Source organism: Vulpes lagopus, chromosome 8 (genome assembly GCF_018345385.1).
Source record: "Vulpes lagopus strain Blue_001 chromosome 8, ASM1834538v1, whole genome shotgun sequence".
Taxonomy (NCBI): Eukaryota; Metazoa; Chordata; class Mammalia; order Carnivora; family Canidae; genus Vulpes; species Vulpes lagopus.
Window position 1 is genome coordinate 53,688,988 of NC_054831.1, and position 21,212 is coordinate 53,710,199.

The 21,212-nt window shown below is 46.0% G+C and overlaps 1 protein-coding gene across 17 annotated transcripts in view; it reads right to left on the reverse strand.

The window, feature by feature from the left end:
- Positions 1–16,516: 16,516 nt before the first annotated feature.
- Positions 16,517–21,212, reverse strand: part of SVIL (supervillin) — a 230,818-nt gene continuing 226,122 nt past the window's right edge. For all 17 annotated transcript variants that reach the window (XM_041766406.1, XM_041766407.1, XM_041766422.1 and 14 more), the window contains 4 exons: positions 20,834–20,977; positions 19,705–19,829; positions 17,619–17,774; positions 16,517–17,520 (listed from right to left, as the gene is read on the reverse strand). In XM_041766406.1, the coding sequence (XP_041622340.1) occupies positions 17,434–17,520; positions 17,619–17,774; positions 19,705–19,829; positions 20,834–20,977 (512 nt within the window). In that variant the 3' untranslated portion in view covers positions 16,517–17,433. The remainder of the gene's footprint in view (positions 17,521–17,618; positions 17,775–19,704; positions 19,830–20,833; positions 20,978–21,212) is intronic.

Consider the following 21,212-nt stretch of genomic DNA (forward strand, 5'->3'; position numbering starts at 1 on the left):
AGCCAGCCCCAATCACGTCTGTCTGTACTTTGAGAAAATGGCCTCACCAAGGAGGCTCCTGCAAGATTGTCAGAGACAAGGAGGCAGGCCTTTCAAGCAGCTCCAGACCTGGCCACCTGCTGGATGAAGATTAATATCCCCATTTTACAGGTGAGACCACCAAGGTCCAGAGAGGGGAACCAATGAGCTTAACAATGTGGTCAAGATTGAACCTCTCAGAAGCTACCGATGGGGCAATCCAGAATGTAACCTGGATAGGCTCTGGGTCCGCGATGATCAATCTATCAGTTATCAAGTGCCATTTTTGTTTCGAGTTTTTATTTATTTATTTGAGAGAGATGCAGAGAGAGAGAGAGTATGAATGGCGGGAGGGGCAGGCTCCTGTTGAGCAGGCTCAATCTCAGAACCCTGAGATCATTATCAGATGCTTAACCAATGGAGCCACCCAGGTGCCCCTATCAAGCATCTTTTAGAATAGTGTGACTTTTCTTTCTGATTAGAGAAGTACATTCTCCTTTTAGAAACTATCAAAAAAGGAAAATTAAAACTTTTGTAATCTCATCACTTGGAGGCAACCCAATACTCACACTTTCATATATTGTATACTCTTCTTTATATACATACTTTTTACATCACTATGTTCATGTACATCAAATTTTTTATAGTCTGATTTTCTCACTTAATATGATAAACATTTCACTAGTCATCAAAAAGTTCTTTGTAAGTATGCTTTTCCTAACTACAACTTGACATCATGCAAAACTTTGCTTAAATATTTCCTTGTACAATAGTTGCTCAATTCCAATTTTCAGCTGCAACAAATAATTCTGGGATTAATATTTTTGGTACCAGCCTTTTCTGCATTTTTGTGAGTTTTTATGATATAGATTCCCCGGAATATCCTCCATGGAGTTACTGGTCAAATGATAGCACTTTGAAGGTTCTTGGTAAATTGCTCTTCAGAGGAGTTGTATTTTTTTATATGCCTGCCAGCTGTGCTTGTCCCGCACCGCCTTCTCCAAGTTATCAACAAAAATATAAAAATACTTAGTAAAATGATCAAAGACCATCAACATCTTTAGTCACAATTTTCTCTATGGCTTCCTTTCCATTGGTCACTTGAGTGATAAATCAGACTGTGCTAAGCACCCTATGTGCTTTGTCTTGTGTGGTCATCCCCGCATCCCTGCTCAAGCATTATTATTACCTTTGCTTTGAAGATAAGACACCTGAGACATGGGTTAAGTGAGTGGCCCAAAGTGCACAACTACTGAGTGGTAGGATTGTCTCCTTACCTGGCTCTCACCACCAGTCCTGAATGCCAGGGCAAACCTGGGGCCAAGTCTGGGCTGTCTGCCCTGCGTGGATCCCATTCCTGGTTCTGGGTGAGGAGCCCATGACCAACTTTCCACTTGGTTGCATCATGGCGAAGTCAAGGAGTAAACCTGACAGGGTCAAACCAACAAAACCAGTAACAGCCTTTCACTGGGGCTAGTATAGTCAACTCCACACACAGTTGGGTTTCATGATGTGCCTGAAGGATTTAAAGTCAGCAAAACATTGTTCTTTGCCTCAAAGGCTCACAACTACTTCAAGAGTGAAGGTAATACACAAATGACTGTTCTAGAAGGTAGAATACTTAAGGGCCTAAAAAGAGGTAAGATTTGGGGGTCTTGGTCATTCAGAGAAGAGGATGGTAGCTGGCTGAGGAGGCACCACAAAAGCCCCCTACAGGGCGAGAATTTCCTTTGGCAGAGATACCAGGAGGGGACCCCAAATGGAGGCTCTGAGTGGCCTGAAGGATGGAGAGATGTGGGAGTGGTGGGTGTTCCATGAGGGAAATGGGGGAAGGTCATTTGAAGGGTTGTTGTTGCCAAAGGAAGGTATTTGCTCTTGACCTGGGCTGTGGGACCACAGGTTGTGGAGATGATGCCAAATGCCCATGGGTAATGGAGGGGAGATCTGAAATCAGGTGAGAAATGAAGCCTTGAATTAGGGAGATAGATGTGGGAATGGAAGCCAAACAACGGCCCATCTACGTGTTGGGCTGAGAGAGTCATTCACAATGACCTGAATCCCTGACCCCCTCTTTCCCTGCCCACCAACCCCTCAGTCTAGTAGCTGTCTTGCTGGTCACATCTCTGTAACACATCCCAAGGGCATCAGTTTCCCCCAGCTGTCCAGGTATCTACCATCGCTTGCCCACCTCACCACATTCACTCCCAACTGATTTCTCAGCTGCCACAATGGCTGTCCCTATATCTCCATCTTGTGGCCAGAGTCGGGGAGATCTTGTGACTTCTTGTCTGAATCCCAACACTTTGGAAAGTGAAAAGAGGGGCCAGAAGTGATTACACCAAGTAAAAGGCATAAATCAGGAATTTGTTGGGCAAACCCAGACATATGGACTCTGCAGCCAGAGGGATAATTAGCAAATGTAAGTTCCACCACAAGGTTTTCCTGCTTAATGGCTTCCCACAGCAATGAGGATGAACCTGCATGTCTTCCCCTCTGATGCCTGCCCAATTTCACCCTCCATTCTCCCTCTGCCTGGCCTCTAGCCACACATAACTTTTTACAGTACTGAGACCTTCCACCTGCCGGCCCTGTGCCTGAACACCCTCCCCTAGCTTTTCGGGAGGCTGCCCCTGCTGCATTCACATCTCTTCTGCATACCCTCCTAGACACTTCTCATGATCTCACAGTAACCCTTCCCCATCCCCAGTTGGTTCTCTAACCCTTATCATAATCTGAAAGTAAGTTACTTACAGATTTCCAGTTTTAGCTCCAACTTGTAAAGAGCTTGGGGGTTGTCACTCCCAGCCTTACAATGAGAAAAGCTGGACAGACTGAAAATTAATGACCTTTTTGTACTCATTAAAGAACTGAGGTTTCTGGGCCAGCCCCAGCCCTGGAATCTGCAGAGTCACAGCCAAAAGCAGGAGCAGAAGCCACTGGCCCCATGAATTGGGAGGAATTTGAAAAATTGACAAATTGCAGAGACCGAGTGTAGGCTAATGTGAGAACAACAAATTCCCAGCGACAGCAGTTTTGGGGAGACCCCACACTTTCTGGGCTCTAGCTCTAGGAATTCAGGTTCTTCTGGAAAGACCTGGGAAAGATCCCTGGCTCTGGCTGGGGTAAAGAGCCATTCTTGTGAATGTACCAGAGCATTCTCCATAAGGAAGGCCCAGCGTCAGGGGAAAGGTAGCCCTCCTGCCCCACCTCACCATTCAGGAAGACCACAGACCAGAAGCACATGCCACTACAGGGCTGAGATTGGATTGGACGATGGTAGCCCTCTCCCCCTTCCCTAGGCCAGCAGGGCCAGCTGGCAGGGTGCCATACAAGAACAGTAATAGAGTAACCCCATACCAACCCAAGGCTCTCTGAGGAGGAGTACTTAGGGGAGCCCAAAGTCAGGAGGGAAGACAAAAAGCAGACACAAGGATGCTAGAGTCTCTGGCAACTATAGCTACAGAAAACTTTAGACAAATCTGCCCCATCCTAGGCAGATTATCACAAATCTTTCCGGAAGAGGCCTATTTACTACCTTGGTTCCTATTACTCAGTACAGCATCTCCTGCTTTCAACAACAACAAGAAAATCACCAAACCCAAGGAAACCCACAGTCTGGAGACAAAGCCAGCATCAAAATGAGACTCAGAAATAGCACAGATGTTAAGAATGATCACTCTGGGAATTTAAAGTAACGAGGCTTAATCTGTTAAGGGCTGTACTAGAAAAAGTAGACTACATGTAAGAACAGCTGGGGAATGTAAGCAGAGAGATAAGGAAGCCTCAGAGGAAGCCCTGGACCCGGAGAACGCCCTTAATGAGTTCATCAGTACATTCAACAGAGCTGCGTGAGGAATCAACGAGCTTGAAGATGTATCAATGTAAATACAATGGGGGGAAAAACCCAGAACATCCAAAAACCTTGGGCCAATTACAAATGATGTCACTGACACATGATCAGAATACCAGAAGGAGAAAAGAGAATGAACAGAACAAATATTTGAAGTAATAATGGCCAGCAACCTCCAAAAATTAATGACGTAGAGCAAACCACAGATGCAGGAAGCTCGGTGAGATTAAACCAAGTCCGTTTGTGTTTATGGTTTGTTGTGTGCCCCCCACTAGTAGGCAGGCTCCTTGAGAGCGTTGGTTCTTGCTCAACTCTTTATGTCTGGAGTCCAGACGGGCCCAACACAGTAGGTGGGCAGTACGTGCTTAGTGAATGAATGAGGGAGTCGGATTGGTTCTGAGCCTGTGCGCCTGCGCGCCGGTTCCGTAGCTGCAGAGGACTTTGAGGCTCGTGGGTCTCTTTCTCGGCCTGGCATCCTTCATGTAGCTGACCAAGAAGCCTTCTGAACAGCGACAGTAACCTGCGTGGGTGGGGGGCCGGCCAGCCCAGCTCACCAAATGTCCCCATAGCCTGGGTGTGTGACACATAATCTGCTAGGTTCCCCTGTCTCCACCCCCCAAGTTTGGGCCACCATCACCTCCTACCTAGATCACAACAGCCTCATGTCCTACCTGCCATTCTAGTTTTAGTGTCCTCCAATCTCCTTTCCACACTCCGGCCAGAGTGGTCTTTATCAAACATTGATGCTTCAAATATTTCAGCAACTCCTCATTGCATTCAGGATAAAAGTCCCCACACCTGAGCATGGGGCACAGGATAGTTCACCCGTGTCCCCACTAGTCTCATGGCTTGCTCCAGTCCCAGGACCATCCCCTGCTCACCCTCAGCCCTCGGAAACTATTTGCAATTCTCAGAGGTGCCCCTTCAGAGCCTTAGTGTTGACTTCTCCTGTCCTTGTACCCACCCCAGCCCTGCACCTGGTTAACTCTACCACACTTCTGGCTTCTGTCGAGTGCCATTTCCTGGGGCAGCCCTGTGTCCCCACGCCCCAGGCAGAGTCTGGTGGCCCTCTTGTGGGCTGGCCCTTGTGGTAGCATTTGTCATGTAAAATTTTAGGTATCTCTTCTTACTTCTGTCTTTTTTCCACTAGAATGTAAGCTCCTCAAGGAAATAATTATCCAAAACTCAGAGGTGAAGTACAAAGATAACTTCTTGCCCGTAGCAGTGACGCATCACCCGGTAGGTCCACCTGCCCTCTGTACCTCTCGAGGGAGCACTCTCTTTTTTTTTTTTTTTCAGTTTTTTTTTAAAATTTTTTTATTGGAGTTCAATTTGCCAACATATAGCATAACACCCAGTGCTAATCCCATTAAGTGCCCCCCTCAGTGCCTGTCACCCAGTCACCCCCACCCCCCGCCCACCTCCCTTTCCACCACGAGGGAGCTCTCTCTTGTCCGATCACAGCTTGCTACTGATTAGGGCCCAGACTCTAATGTTACATGTTCATCTGTAGGAAACAGATAAACTATGAATGATTTTTGTCCAGGAGAGGTGCAAATGATTTCTGACTGGTACGAAAGAGGAATTGCCAATGTTAATGGTTTTATTACCTTGTGGGACATGAGCCTGTTTTGAAATCTGATTCCCTTGCTCCTTTCCCCACTGTCTCCCCTCTGTGCATAGACAGGAACAGACATGCGTCTGCATATATGTATATGCTTTTTCTCCTAGCCTCTTCTGAACTAATGTTTTTTATCGTGTTGCTTGGTTCCATCATCGACCATTTAATGATTTAAGTTAAGTCTTCGGCATGGCCGTGGTGGGCCTGGTGGCCCGCTGCTCAGGGTGTGGACTGCTGGCAGCTTCTAGGCTCAGCGCCTTCTGGGTGCGCCCTAGCCTTCGGGCCATGATCAGGCCCGGCCAGTGACCCAGCCCAGGGGGTCCTGGGGCTTGGCCATTTCTGCCCGTGTCCTGAAAGAGCAGCTGTGGGGCTCCCTATGGGCTGGCCAAAATCCCTCAGTGCTACCCCTGACACTACAGCTTGCTCTCCTCATCCTCCTTCCCTCCTCCCGTCCCAGGTGCAGGTCTCCATCACCACTGGGAGGCTCCCTCTGCCTCCTCCTGCTCCCCCTCTTTTCACATCCCCCCATAAATGTTCCTCCCCATATTGTCTTATGCATCTCACCCTGTCTTGGTGCCTGCTTCCTGGAGGCCCCCAAATGTCACCTGTGTTCATCATGCATCTGGAGGAGGGTTTTGCTTTCAGTTTTTTTGAAAATTATGCTTTGCCAGTGAGTCCAAGGCCATCATTTGTACCATTTTAACATGTGTGCCTAGGATAGCTCTTACACCAGCAGCAGGAGCTCAGTACATGTGTGCAGAACAAGTGAATGTGGGGAAAAAAACGGATTTTGCTTTTAGAGGCTTGCATGGACGAGTATAACAGCACGGTCTTGGTGGCCCAGGAGCCCGGATCTTCAAAGCAACTGGAAATGCCTGAGTCACCTTCACTCTCAGCCGGTTTGGTGTCTCTCCTTTGAAAGTGCCCGTGTCTTCCATGTGACCTAATTCCTCCTCCCCGAGCCCCTGCCAGCGCTGCAGAGGGGAAGGCCTGTGACAGGACGTGAAGGAACTGGCCCGAGGAGGAAGGGGGAGGAGACCTGCAGGGACAGAGAGGAGCATAGGGCTCAGAAGCGTGGTGGGCCCCCGCGCACCTGGGCCAGGCCTGTGGGTGAGGGGGTCATGGCCAGCAGGCCCAGTGGGAAGGCAGCCTGTCTCCTCAGCGCCTGGAGAGCAGCACTGGAATGGAGAGCTAATGGGAATGTTCTCTCTCATTGTCCTGACCAGGCACAGAATCTATGAAAACTTGTACTTAAAATCATTTTTTTTTTAATCATTTTTATTTTTATTTTTATTTTTAATTTTTATTTATTTATTTATGATAGTCATACAGAGAGAGAGAGAGAGAGGCAGAGACACAGGCAGAGGGAGAAGCAGGCTCCATGCACTGGGAGCCTGATGTGGGATTCGATCCCGGGTCTCCAGGATCGCGCCCTGGGCCAAAGGCGGGCGCCAAACCGCTGCGCCACCCAGGGATCCCTAAAATCATTTTTCTGCTCATGCCATCTTTCTCTGGTTATCCAGCAAGTTGAATAGATTATTACAAATCACTCCCCAATGGTGGCTAATTAAATATTTGATAAATAGAATTTAGCACTTTTCATCTGCAGACAGATTTCCTGACCAGCTGACTTGAGTGTAAGAAGGGTATCCCCTTCATGCTGTGGACAAGGTAACAAAATAAAAATAAATAAACAAATGCAAATGTGTGTACAGTCTCACAGCAAGACTCTCCTGGCCCGCGGAAGCCCAGGTCCTTGGGCAGTCCCATTCGTGCCACTTCCCACTCCGTGTGCCCCTGCCCTGCTGGCCTCACTGGAGGTGCTTCTGGAAACGTTCTTGGAGCCCCAGACAGGGACCCGATCCAAAGGCGGCAGGACGGGAACTCCTCTCCCAGGGCCCCTGGATTTAAGTTTTTTGTGCTGGAAGCAAATCAGCGCGTGCAAGTGGGGTCACTCGGGGTCAGCTGGGGTCTCAGGGGGCAGGACGCCTCCCGCCCTGGGGCCGGACGAAGACCTGGCGCTCGCTGCCCAGCGCAGGCCCGGCCCAGCCCAGCCCCGGGGCGCCCTGGGGCTCCTCCCTCTGCGGCCGAGCAACAGCGCCACCTGCTGGGGATGCAGCTCCTCTCTCGGCCTTGCTGGCTGGGCCGCCTGCCAGCGGTTTTCGTCTGTAATTTCCAGATTTCCTTCCCCGGCCAGTCCCCGCTCTGAGTTCCGGCTTCTTCCGCTGGAGGAATGCCGCTGACAGGTTATTTCAGAATCAATATAAATCTGTCAAAGGACCGTTTGGATATAGACGGCAAGCACCTCACCCTGGATTAAAATTAGTGTTAATGAAGAAATTTCAGTCTTCGCTGACTAGCCATTGTGAAGGAGGTCTTAGAATCCCAGTGGAAGCTGAAGACTTCCTCCCGGGGGTGAGGGCTGGGGGGGGGCGGGGGGAACTCTCTGCCTGGGGTGGGTTTCAGGGGGACCTATTGGATTTTTAAAAGATTCCTAAAAATTTATTCATGAGAGACACGGAAAGGTAGAGACACAGGCAGAGGGAAAAGTAGGTTCCCTGCAGAAAGCCCAATGTAGGACTCGATTCCAGGACTCCGGGATCACAACCTGAGCCAAAGGCAGATGCTAAAGCACTGAGCCACCCAGGTGCCCCTAGAATCTGTGTTTGTATAGGAAGTACTGTTCTTTCCCTTAGCCTGTTTGCTTGTTTGGGGGAGTGGCAGGGGAGAAGGAGCTGATGGGGACCAGGGGATGGGCACAGTCAGGTAGCATGGCTTTATGAGGGCCCCACATGAGGCACTGGATCATCCTGCCACAGCTCCTACCCGGGTACCAAAGGCAACCGTGGGGATTCCATCTGAGTATGTTACTCCCTCCAAGTGAACAGAGATGGAAAAAAAAACTCCATTTGTTCCTCCAAATGATGGACACAAGTCCTGAATTGCTTTATAGGCCTACACATCCTTTCTTCTAGAGTGCAAGGGGATTCAGCTTCTTGTTTCCCACCCTGCTGCCCCATGGAACGTTAAACCAGAATTGCTGATTGTGAACACCCTAAGGAACCCTGTCCCCATAGAAGCCCAGACCAGGGGATGAGGCCGTCAGAATTCCAAACCGAGGTGAGGCAAAACCCTTCTGCAGCCAGGAATCAGAGAAAGAGGGTGCCCCTCTCTCTCCCCCGCCCCGGGAACCAGCAGAGTGCAGTCTCTGGGGATGAGGAAATTGGAACCTCCCTTGCTGCATTCAGCTTCCAGAAGGGGGTTTCCTGATAGCTCTCGGGGCTTCTGGAGCCCAGCACAAAGGGTCCTGCCTAGAACGGAAGGGCCCGCTTAGATTGCCCTTGAGGACATCTGGCTTGTTTCTCTCCCCCTGGGGTCATACTGAAGATGAAATTAAAACTGTCAGTGAAGCAGCTTTAGATTTCTAAGATGTGTTTGGAGTCTTGCAAATGAGGGCAGTGTTGGACATTGGCTAAGCGGCGTGATGCCACGTCACCAGTGGAGTTCCTATGCAGGCAGTGGCCACAATTGCTGCTGGTGGAGTCCCGGCCCCGCCCTGAGCCCCCAGGAGCCTGAATGTCAAGGTTGCTCAAGCCTCAATGAGTTCTGCATCTTGCTTTTCTAGTGAGCTGTACCATCGGGTGGTCTGGCTGACACGGGCAAAGGCTTTTCAACATTGCAACCATCCTGTGTTATTCAACTGTCCTGTGGCAGGACAGTGCTTTGCACACATTGTTATTCCATACAGCCTCAGAAAGGGCAGGGACTGGCTCACCGGCCCCATTTTACCGAGGTCAATGAAACTGAGGTCTAGAGAGGTTAAGGAACTTGTTCAAGCTCAAAGCTGGAAGTGGCAGGGCTGGAGGTGGAAGTCTGAGAGGCCCCAGAGCCTGTGCTCCTCTTTCTGTGATCCTCCCTCCCTGTGTTGTATTTGTAGTGCCAGCAGCATCTCCAGTTATCTTAGTCTCCAAGAGAAATGGCAATGGGTAGTAGGGAACAGGTGGGCCAGTTGAAGTACTTTCTAATACTTGAGTCAAACTTTGGGTTGGAGGTTGTGAGAACTAGTAGCTGCTTTCTTTTGGCCATGAGGAGGCAGCAGGCCACAGTGAAATCAGAGGCAGAGTCAACTTCAACCTCTACCATTTCCTAGCAACAGGAGGACAGCATTGAACTTGGCTTCCGAGTTCCTCATCCGTATGGTGGGATAACAAGCACCTCACGGGGCTGCTTCCCAGGATGTGATGAAATCACCTGGTACAAGACTCAGCATGTAATGACTCTCCCGAGTGTCTCCTATAGAAGAGATAATGGGCTTTCCTTGGTCTTGATTATTCAGTAATAATTGGACAGAGATGGAGCACAGCCTAACCGGGGTACAGCCTTGCACTGTCTCTGCCATAGCTTGGTCTTCCATCTCGGCCAAATCCCTGACATTTTCCATGCCTCAGTCTTTTATCTACAATATGCCCAATCAATCTTTCAGGGCTTTTCAAATATATATATGTTAAAAGGACCAAGTAAAGTGTTGCTATATTTTAATGTTGCTCTAAAAATTATGTAGTTGGTTTTCTAGTAGCAATTTCATGATTGTTGTAAGGTGCCTAGAAGTCATGAATACATTGATAAAGAGTTTGTTTTAATGGAATAAAAGTTGGTGGACCTCAAAGAAAATAAAAGACCAACATTTAAAAAACATTTATATTTCACACTTAAACTAGCAATGGAAGAGCAAGATTCAGAAATGTAAATATTTTCAATGTAACAAAATAAGTTCTTGTCTTCTTCAGTAGCTTCTAAGATTAAAGCCACAGTTGGCAGAGCTACTTCGTGGTTTCAGGATATTTGTAAAAGATGGCATTATTGTGTAAATACCCTAAGCCAGCCTTTCCCATATACTATGTTGTCTGTGAGAGCTTTCAGAGATATCTTTATAAGATTAGACTGGAAGGAGATTTAACAGACTCAGCACCTTAATTAGGTGACTATAAAGGTACAAGATAGAAGTGCTAGCACACGGTATAAGATAAGAAAGATGAGACCAATGAGTCCTGGAAACAAATGCGCCAGGTCACTGTGAGAAAGGGATGCTGCCCACTTGGCCCAATGCATCCTAGAGACCAGAGGAGTCAGTCCTAGGTAGTGTGGCCAGATCATCTTCACACGTGAACGTATCCTTTGCTCTGGGTCAATCAGCCTCTTCATTTCCAGCTTCGTTCCCCTTTCATAGCATCACTTCACCCACGAGGTCCTATTATTCCCCGCATCCTGTCCATGCCATAATGGGAGATTTGGGGGCCCTCCCTGTCTCCCCTTTTCCAGCCCCTTCCCTTTGGAGCTTCTGCCTGATGGGCTGATGATGCCCAGCTGCAGTGGGAAATCCTGCCTGCCCTTCCAGGCCTACCCCATGGGACTTCCTCCAGGAAGCTACCCTGATAACTCTCCTCCCTCTTTCTTCCAACTGGGATATCCAGTGTGCACTCTGTAGTAGTTTCCTAGGGTGGCTGCCACAGAGCACCACAGGTTGGGTGGCTTAAACAACCAAAATTTAGTGTCTGAGGGGGATCCCTGGGTGGCTCAGCGGTGTGGCACCTGCCTTTGGCCCAGGGTGTGGTCCTGGAGACCCAGGATCGAGTCCCACGTCGGGCTCCCGGTGTGGAACCTGCTTCTCCCTCCTCCTATGCCTCTGCCTCTCTTTCCCTCTCCACATCTATCATGAATAAATAAACAAATCTTTAAAAAATATATGTAAAAACAAAATTTAGTGTCTGACAGTTTGGGATGCTAGGAGTCTGAAATCAAGGTGTCGTACCTTGGCTTGTTTCTTCAGAGGCTACTCTCCTTGGCTTGTGGATGGCTGTCTTCCCGCTACCTATGTGTCCAAATTTCCTTTTCATATTAGGACACTAGTCATATTGGCATAGGGCCTACCTTAGTGATCTCATTTAGGTTATCTATAGACTATCTCCCAAGAAGGTCACATTCTGAGATACTGGGAGTTAGGACTCCACATAACTTTCTTTTGAGGGGTGAGGGCTACACAGTTCAACCCCTACTAGACTCTCATTGCATCATTATTGATACTTTTTGGTGAGTTACCATCATTCTCTCTTTCTCTGGAAGGCTCCTTATGGGATCTGAGCCTTGACACAGCTCATATTTATGCTCTCTGTTGAGCCTTACATTGTACACACACTCCATTAATATTTGAATGAATGAGCAGCAAATACACATGCTCCTGAGTGAATATGGACCACTGCCAATAATGACAGGTCTGGAGTATACAACCTGTGATCCTAGAAACATGCTTCGTCAGATGATGTGGCTCTGCAGTCAGCTCTGTGGGAAGACCCTAACCTACAGTTAGGAAAAATTCTTTCCCCTGAGGGCGTGAAATGTCATCATTGGCAAACAATGCTCCACGCTCACTTTTATGATTCCTGATTCGAAAACCAGAATGGCCTCCTGCAGGAAGCACAATCATCCAGAGGGGAAGGAGACACTGCAGTTGGGGGATTGGAATAGACAAGGGAAGGCAGCAGGAGGGGAGGCAGCGTTCCTGTTTTATAATCTCCTCCAAGGCTGACACTAACCGTATCTAACAGCTCCCAAATGCATTGTTTAGTTGCTTGCTTTTTTTTTTTTTCTTTTTAAATATGGAGAAACCACTAATCAAAAAAATACCAGTTAGGTTGTCATTCCTTTTTTTTTTTTTTTTTTTTTTTTAGGTTGTCATTCCTGTCCCATTTTCTTTTTCTTTGCTTCCACCGAGGCATAGGGGTTCCTTGTTCAGTGGTTGTTCGATATTTCTTTATCTTTATGGAGATAACACATCCTGTTAGAAACATTTCAGAGTGGATGCTAAAATGGTGTTCAGATGGCAAAGCTGGGCTTAGCAACTCAGTGAGATTTAATAACAGGCAATTTATGTCAATTTCCAGATAATACAAGTCAGTTCCAATATATCCCTTACGAGACTTGTAGAGCTCTACAGCATTCAGCGTCAGAAACATTTCACACAACTGTGGTGAGGCTGTGAAGGCATGTTGGGGCTGCGGCACCATGGACACTGCCTTCCTGTACCTCAGCTTGCGCTCACTTCTGCTCCTACAGCCTTTTTTAAATCTCAGAATGATGGAAAAGCTCAGTAGGGGATCAGTTTATTAGAAATGAGGGAGGCTGGTCTGTTCATCTTTCTTCCCTGCTAATCCTCAAGGACCAACGTCATGCACTGTGCATTAGAATGATGAGCCTGAGAGGAGGTATTCCCACACAAGTTCCCCAATGGCAGCACATCTGGGGTAGTGAATACGTAAACAGAAAGCCTCCAAAGTTCTCCCCTTGCAAATCTATCTTTCTGGTCTACATCTTTCTTGGCATACCTCTATTTCAGGCAGTCTGAAGCAGCCCCGACATTCTTTCTCTGGTGCAGAAAGAGCAAGTACTTACAATGCAATCAATGCATTTACTCTTTAGAAGTAAAGTAGGAGTTTGTCTTTGGGTCAAATGCTATATCAATATATTCAATTTTCCATTATTTGTGTTTGAATCATTACCTTGTTCTGTGTCTTGCTATTGCCAGCCTGGCCCTTCCTAGTCACTCACTAGTCACTGCTGTTCAGCAAGGCTTTTGCCTGTTTTGGTGCTTTTGGCCCTTATTCTAGACTGGAGATCAAGGAAGGCCTATGAAAACCAATCCCTAGATCCCTTCTGTGGGCCCAGCTTTATGCTGCCCACCCTTAGCAAGGAATGAGGAATGGTTATGGGGTAGGGGGCTGCTGGGGCTGACTTTGGCCTTTACACTGTGCCCCACATGGCCTCAACCTCACACACCCTCAAACATCCAAGAACCAGCGTGGGAGCCCTATTGCTAACATAAAATTATGATGGTAAAGAACAAATGCAACTTTTTTCTTAAAAAAAAAAAAAAAAAAAGCGTGAGCATACATCTGTTAATAGATGCAAATAAAAATCTAGAATATAAATCAAATTACTGAAGTATTTGGATTTGAGAAGTGGTGATAAAGCCTCCTTGATCAAACTTTAGACAGGCTCCTCTGAGCCCAACAAGGCCCGGTCTTTGGGCATGTCCTCCAAGAGCACAGTTGTGGCACAAATCCTGTCAGGTAGGTTTGGTCGGATCCTCTACCGTCTCATTATCCCATCACCCTTGGTGTCTGATTAGGTTCATCTTCTTTCACCATCCCCAGGTCATGTCTCATCAGCCTGGCCTGGCTTCAGCAAGAATCCTGTTGGGTCAGCAAAGTCAGAACTCTCCCTTACCCTCGTGCTTCCTCTTAGTAATTTTCTATCTACTGACTTTGGCTACAAATTCCCACACTTCCTTGTATTTGGATTTGAGCTCACTCTCTCTCTCCCCTACACCTCATAGCCACAGTCCCTATACCTTTTGTGAGAGTCCCAGTCTGCCTTACTGCCTTCAGTGGCAGGAGTCATTATTCAGGGAGGACATCTATGATTTCCAAGTCCTAAATTATATGTTCTGTTTGCATCCTGTTATTTGCATATTATGTTTGCATTTTTCACCTAGATCAAGTGTATTTTTTAAAAGTTTTCTTAAGCTATACATGAGCATAACACCCACCTACGTAAGATGTACAATAAGCCTTAGGACTTTTATAGAGTTGTGCAGCCATCACCACAGTTTTTAGAACAATCTCCAATTTTAAAGCAATTTCCATAACCTCCAAAGCCACCCCTGTGGTCCTTTGCAGGTGCCCTTCATTCCCATCTCCATCTCCAGCCACCATGGATCTTCTTTCTGAGTAGATTTTCTGAAATTTTACATAAATGGAATTAAGCAGCATGTGGTCTTTTGTACTGGCGTCTTCGCTTGATAATGTTTTTGAGGTTCACTCATGTGGTAATGTATATCAGCCTTCTGTACTCTGCATTGTTAGATGGCGTGGACACACCGCATTTTGCTTGTCAATGGACAAGTGGGTTGTTTACGGGTTTGTGCTGTTAGGAATAATGCTACTATGAACATTCATTGCAAGTCTCTGTGTCGAAAGAAACATTTCTCTTTTATAATCAGAAAAAGAGAAAAACAACAAAAAGACCAACATAGATTCTCAAGCTATTTCTGGAATGCATCTTCTCTTAGCAAAATGGAGCTCTACAAGTGGGGCCAAGGTTTTAAAATAAAGAGGGAAAGAAGTGGGTCCCTGGGCAGGATTTCCCTGACCCTGACCTGTGCATGGCCCAAGAGGAGCAGGGATAATGGTTTCCCCTCTCTGCAAACTCATGGCATTCGCACAGTTCCTCCAAAGCCTCCAAACCTACATGACATGTCGTGTATCCCACTGCAGCTCTGATGTCAGTCAGTCCCAACCCAAAGAGCATTCCCCTCTTCCAAAGCGCCCTTTGATTCAAAGGCAGCACATTAAGGCAACTGCATGACTCTGTTTCAATAGGTGTTCCTCAGGATGGTTCCTCAGCTTTCGGGAACGCTGCTGCAACCTACCTGGCTGAATTGCTCAGATTCAGCAATTCAGATTTGTAGCCTGGCTTCTTTCCCCCGGTGTGCAAAGTTCAAGAGATGCAGCTGTGAAGGGAAAAGTATCAAAAAAACCAAGGAGGAGCCAGTTCTGTAAGCAGGAAAGAGACACAGGAAATGACTCAGAGGAAGAAGCAAGCAGGAAGTTGGCAGGTAGATGAGATGGGCACCTTCTCTGCAGAGAAGAGGCAGGAAGCTCACTGCTGGCATCTTATCTATACTGCCGATGACACCTATCTCATCTATTTCCTCAGCAGGCTGTCCACTGAAGCTCTCTGAGCACCCCAAGTTCCTGTGTATGTAGGGACCTGGGTGACTCTGAATGTAGGTCACCTGCCTGTCCTTTGGAAACTCCCCTGGCTGCCCCACCAGCTCTGAATCCCCACTCCTCTTTGCATTCTGCTTGTGGGACACATACTCTGAATGCCTAGTCTCCTTCCTCCTCTACATTTCTTTGGAAGGTTCTACTTGTTCTGGTTTCGTCTGTAATGTTGAGGCGTGTGACTATGCTCCTTCAACATCGATGGTTTCCTATTTCAGCTACTGTCACAGTTATGTCAACACAAGCAGGTATCAGCACTTGACAGTGTCCGAAGAGCTTCAGCCTGATTCTCACTGAGAATCAATCCTAGGATGTGGGCAAGGTAGCTAGTATTGACTACTTTTTTCTTTAAAGATTTTATTTATTTATTCATGAGAGACAGAGACAGAGAGAGAGAGAGGAGAGAGAGGCAGAGACACAGGCAGAGGGAAAAGCAGGCTCCCTATGGGGAGCCTGGAGCGGGACCCAATCCCAGAACCCCAGGATCACACCCTGAGCCAAAGGCAGACGTTCAACCACTGAGCCACCCAGGCATCCTTTTTTTCAAACAGAGGAAATCAAGGTGGGAAAGTTGAGCAACTACCCAGTATTCCAGAGTCTCAAAGTGGGGAGACCAGGAGCGATAGGTGATGGGCCTCCAACCCAGGTGCAGTCCCAGGGTGGGGGCACATAAGCAACTTCACATGATGACATTTAAAGCAAATGTTATCTGATGTGTTAAACTGAGACCAGAAAGGGGGTAGGTAGGTGGGAGGGAGGAAGAAACAACTCATAGCAGGTCTATAGAATTCATTCAAAACCACGGATGTGGGATTTAATGAATATGGGAGCCTGTGAGGAGTTTTCTCATTTTTTGATTTTCTAAATGCCTATATATTTAATATTCTTAAAAAGACATTGAGATCCTAAAAAGGAAATACAGAGAGTTTTAGTGTAAAAAGCTTGAGTGATGATTTGTAAAAATAGGTCTTCAATATGTCAACAATAGTAATCCAGAACTAATGTTACAGGTCCCATTAGTAATAGAACTAATGTCTATTTAGTTATATGAGCCTACATAAAATCTTGTCCTAAATTAAGAGTTACAGCAGCTAATATTCAATGGCAAAACATTGATACCAGGTTAACATTTATAAAAATGTAAAAAACCCCACATTTTTCAGAAAGGAACATGCTTGGGATTCAATGTGAATCAATCAATTATTGTGTTTATTCTTGAAGCTTTTATTTTGGAGCTCTGTACCGCAAAATGACAATGTTTCATGTTTACAACAGGTATTAGAAATTTGAGATTTTTTTTTCATTTCTACTAGTTTTGAGTAAAATTGGAGATAATGTTCCAAACCATCATCAAAAAATGCAGAGCAAACTTTTCTGTATATAAACTGTACATAAAAACAAGGCACTATACATTTTGGGGAGATATTAAGGTAGAAAGGTGGATTTGCACAGATTCTTCAGAGCCCATGCCAGGAAGTATAAATTCATTTGTTCATTTTAGCACCGGAAGCAGCACTCAGAACAAGTCATACCTAATGCTGAAGGAGACATTTCTGAACACGTGTGAAGATATGTATGGGTGCCAGAGCTAATTCTGTAGAAGCAATTCCATCTACCTTTGAATATTATTTTGACACAAAAGAAAAACAAATCTTAAAAGTGAATGAATACATATTGCTTTGTTAAATACATATTTGATTTATATGTTGTTTATATAAATATATATATTTTAGAACCCACAAACTATCAAAATAACACTTTATAAAGAGAATCGCTTCCAAAAAAGTAGGCAGCGCTGAGCTGGCACGGGAGGGCAGCGCAGGAGGTGCTGCGCAAGTGCGCGCAGGGACGCCTTTATTAACATTACCTGCTGGATCATGGAAAGAGAGTTTCCAAAGGGTTCGCTTAAACATTTACAAAATACACAAATCCGGGACAAGCAGTAGAGCTAATAACTTCAGGTTTTGGAAAACTCTGATTAAAAAAATCTTTTTTTTTTTTTTTTTCAAAATACCAGTTTCAAAAAAAAAAAAAAAAACCAACCCATTTCCCTGGTCCAATGGTATCGAAAGTGATGACAGAGGTGCCTCTAGCATCTCTCCCGCTCAGAACAGACCCTTTGCTTTCTTCAGGTTCACCTGTTTCCAGGCGGGCAGAGCATTGTATTCATCTCTTGTCATGTCTAGTGCAAACTGCAAAATTGGGAGAGACACCAGCGGGTGAGTAAAAGGACTTCCCATCCAAGCCAAGCATGTTGCTTAAATGCTGTCCCACACGAGGGCATGCTTACCTCAAAGTCTTCATCGGTGAGATAAATCTCAAGCTTCAGAGGATCAACTCCCTCGGGTAGTGGCCTGGCTAGCAGATCAGCCAGGGGATAGATGGTTTTACAGAGCTTGGCTAAGACATCTTCCACAAGGGTGATCTGATTTGAAACTTCAGTATCCTAGGGAAGAGGAGGGAGCAGAGAGATTCGTGCCCTGCATCCGCACAAATGTTCTACTGCGCGCCCGCAAGTCCACGACCCTGTCCGCCCTGTGCCCCTGCAGAGAGGCTCACTCAGGAGCAAGCAGGCTCTGACATTGAAAGGAAGCGCCCAAAGCTCCATGGTTCTGACTTTTAGGTGTCTTCCTGCCCCACCAGATAAATCCTGTGTTGGGGCTGTCTTGGACAAATGGTTAGGGAATATCACGAGTGAATTATGGCATAAGATTAATTTATTTGAACTCTAGACACTAGAAGCATTTGTTTAAAAGTATTTAAAAATAACCTTCAAAGGAATCACAGACTCCCACGTCAGCCGCATTTCTTAATCCATAATAAAAAAGGTAAGAAAATGCAGCTAGAATATGCTGCTAAATCTAGATTTTTTTTTAAAACCACTCTGTGCATTTAATCTAAACAGGATATTGCAGGTAAATTATCTTCCTCTGTTAAACCTGGAATTCAGCTTGGCTGCCCTCTTTCTGATTGGAGGGAAATGAGTAACACTATTGACAAATTCATCAACTGATGGCACACACTCGTGATCAAGGAGTGGGTTTGGGGGCAAGCTTGCACCTGAGACCTGGGACGAGCTACTTCAGGTTTCTGGGTCTCAGCTCCTTCCGTGGGGAAACAGGAATAAGGTGAAGATGTCCCTTAATAGACAGTTGTGAAAATAAAGGAGAAAATACAGTAAAAAGCCTGGAGCCTTGCCTCGTGCACACAAGCACTCGGCGATTGTGTTATTACTACAAGGTGGTGTAGCAAGCCTGCGGGCCTGCTCACAATGATGCTCTGAGCCTAGGGCTCCCCGAGGATCTATGGGGGGGGATGCAGAGAAACAGAGGAATTCCGACCTTAATTCAGACTACAGGAAGCATGACCTTCTGCATAATCCTCACCGTGCACTGCATGTTTATGGTAAACAGACCCCTTATTGCTGCTCTCGGGCTCCTCCCTGTGTGGACACTGAGTCCACTCAGTTCCAGAAGAGCTAAGACTCATCAGTGCTGCTTGCACTAAACACACATTTGCACTAAATGTCCGTTGTCAAGCAGCAATGAACTCTTTTTATTTAAAACTGTCCAGACTTCCCATTAAATACCAAGTCTTCTCCCCTGAGCAGCAGCTCTCACATCAGTGAGAAAACCAAAACAGAACCTATTTCCTTACTAAAACAAAAATAACAAAAACAAAACAAAACAAACACCCCTTGGACTACTACTGGTAGCAATGTTAACAACTCAGAACTGAAGAAATCCGATATAGCTGTAGTAGCTTTTCTTTCTGTGTGGTTGGAAATATAACGTTCTGGTTAATAATATATTTTAGTAAATAAAGGTTGTGATAAATGCTTCCTGTGTTAACACCAGCTGGTCTCATAAAAGACTATGAATGAGCTATTAACACTGCTTATCGGGAGTGACTCCCGATACATTCATTCACTTAGGTATTAAAGCAGGTTAATCCATCATAGGTTTATTATTTGTCTCCTCTAACAGAAGGTTAATGGCTGAAACAAGAGGATTTTTGTTGTGTCTTACACAGACCTCGAGAAGCAATAGATTTTTAGCTAAATGATGAAGAGATGGCAGCTTTTATGTATGTATTGTCTTCAGAGTAATTAAGTTCACCGTTGCTTTTAAGTTTTTTTAACTTGAGCACCAGGTGTAAAAAATTAACCAAAACAGCTCAAATGATTTATTAACCACGATAGTTCAAATGATTTCTCCTCTTCCTGAGCTAATTCTATGTAGACTTGTTAACACGTTGTAAAAGAAACAAAGGTTTTCTCTCTTTGAAAATGCAGTTGGGTGCTTCTCCAAGGTAAAGTCAACTTGCAATTCGAGAGGCAGGGAGCTACCCTGCACGGGGAAAGACCGCGCGCTCACCATTTCTGTGATTTCAGCAATGTCCTCTCTGTGCTCCCAGCTGGGGAACATGTTGGTGAATGTCAAGGGCTCCAGACCAGCATGGATAAGGTAAGACTTGGGGGGCGGCCTCTTGATATTTTTTCCTGTAGGTACACGGAAGGCAATGTCAGTACACCCAGGGTTTGGGTCCGAAGACCTGGGCTTTCTCTGATTTCCCTTGGAATCTTTTCTTCTTTCTTGGGATCTCCTATGGCTAAAATGCAAATTAGGAAGTAGTTCATAATAACACGTGGATGATGTTTATATAAAATGTCAATTTTATGCATATAATGATGCATAAAACTGCATGTAATTGACCTGACTCTGGAGGGGAGAAAGCCTCTCTCCGTGGCATCTGGGTAAGACATTTTCTTTCTCTTGTGCTCACTTGTAGAGAATGCCTCTGACTTCCTAATGCAGCATTAGGTTCAATGACAGTTAAACAGCTAATGACAGCATTTTATATGCCACTCTAACTTAAACATTGGTGGAAATTTATTACTTATTATTGACAAGCTTTTCAAGAGAGAATGGACTATATGGACTCAGTGAAACTAATCCACGAAACCTTAAAAATTAAGATAAGAAATTTATTACTGGCATCTTCACTTTATAAAAAATACTATAAATTCTAGGTGGACAGTATAGTAAAAAGCCATGAGTTATCTATAGATCTTTCTTTCTTTAGCTATAACACTAAACATAATAATGAATGATAAAAAGATTGCCACTGGTCAGCCCATGTGGAGGAGCTTTCAGCTCCCAGACATTAGAGTGTGGTGCCATGCGTGGATGGAGGCCTATGTGTCCCCAACATATTAATCCTCAGTGCAAAAGGGTTTTAATCAATCCAGGGTATCCTATAACATAGCCTTTGACTTTGAGGGTACCAACTTAGATGGCCCAGTAATATAAAAGAGAACAATAAATTCTCATTCATGGGGATGGCCAAAAATGCATTAATCTCAAAATTAAGAAGCCTCAAAAAATTAAAAGTCGGGAAACACTGGGTTCATCACTGTCAGCCAGGCTTTATGGCAACACAGGAAGAGGAAGACTGGTCTGTGAGTCCGACATGGGGGGCAAAGCTTGTGGCCATGCTGCTTACCTTTGCAGTACTGGAGCACGGTTTCCATGGCGCTCTTCCGGTCGGAGGCCCAGCGAATGCGGGCCGATCCAGTGATCTTGTTCTCTATGGGCCACCAGCCTTGCCAGAGGTATACCTCGTGGTGATTGTCAACAAGGAAAAGTGCTGTGAGGGCAAAAGGGCAGACCAGACAATCAGGGGCTCCTCCATGGATGCTTCCAGGTCACCCTTGCCCAAACCTAAGGGATGCCTTCCCTCCCTGCTGCTCTTGTCAGGGGGTCAGGATCCCCTTGGCAGGAATAAGGGGAGGGTGTCCATGATGCCTCAGCCCTTTGAGCATTCAATCAGGAAAGGCCTCCAGGCAGAGAGGGATGGCATTTGTGACACTGGCCTCTCTCTT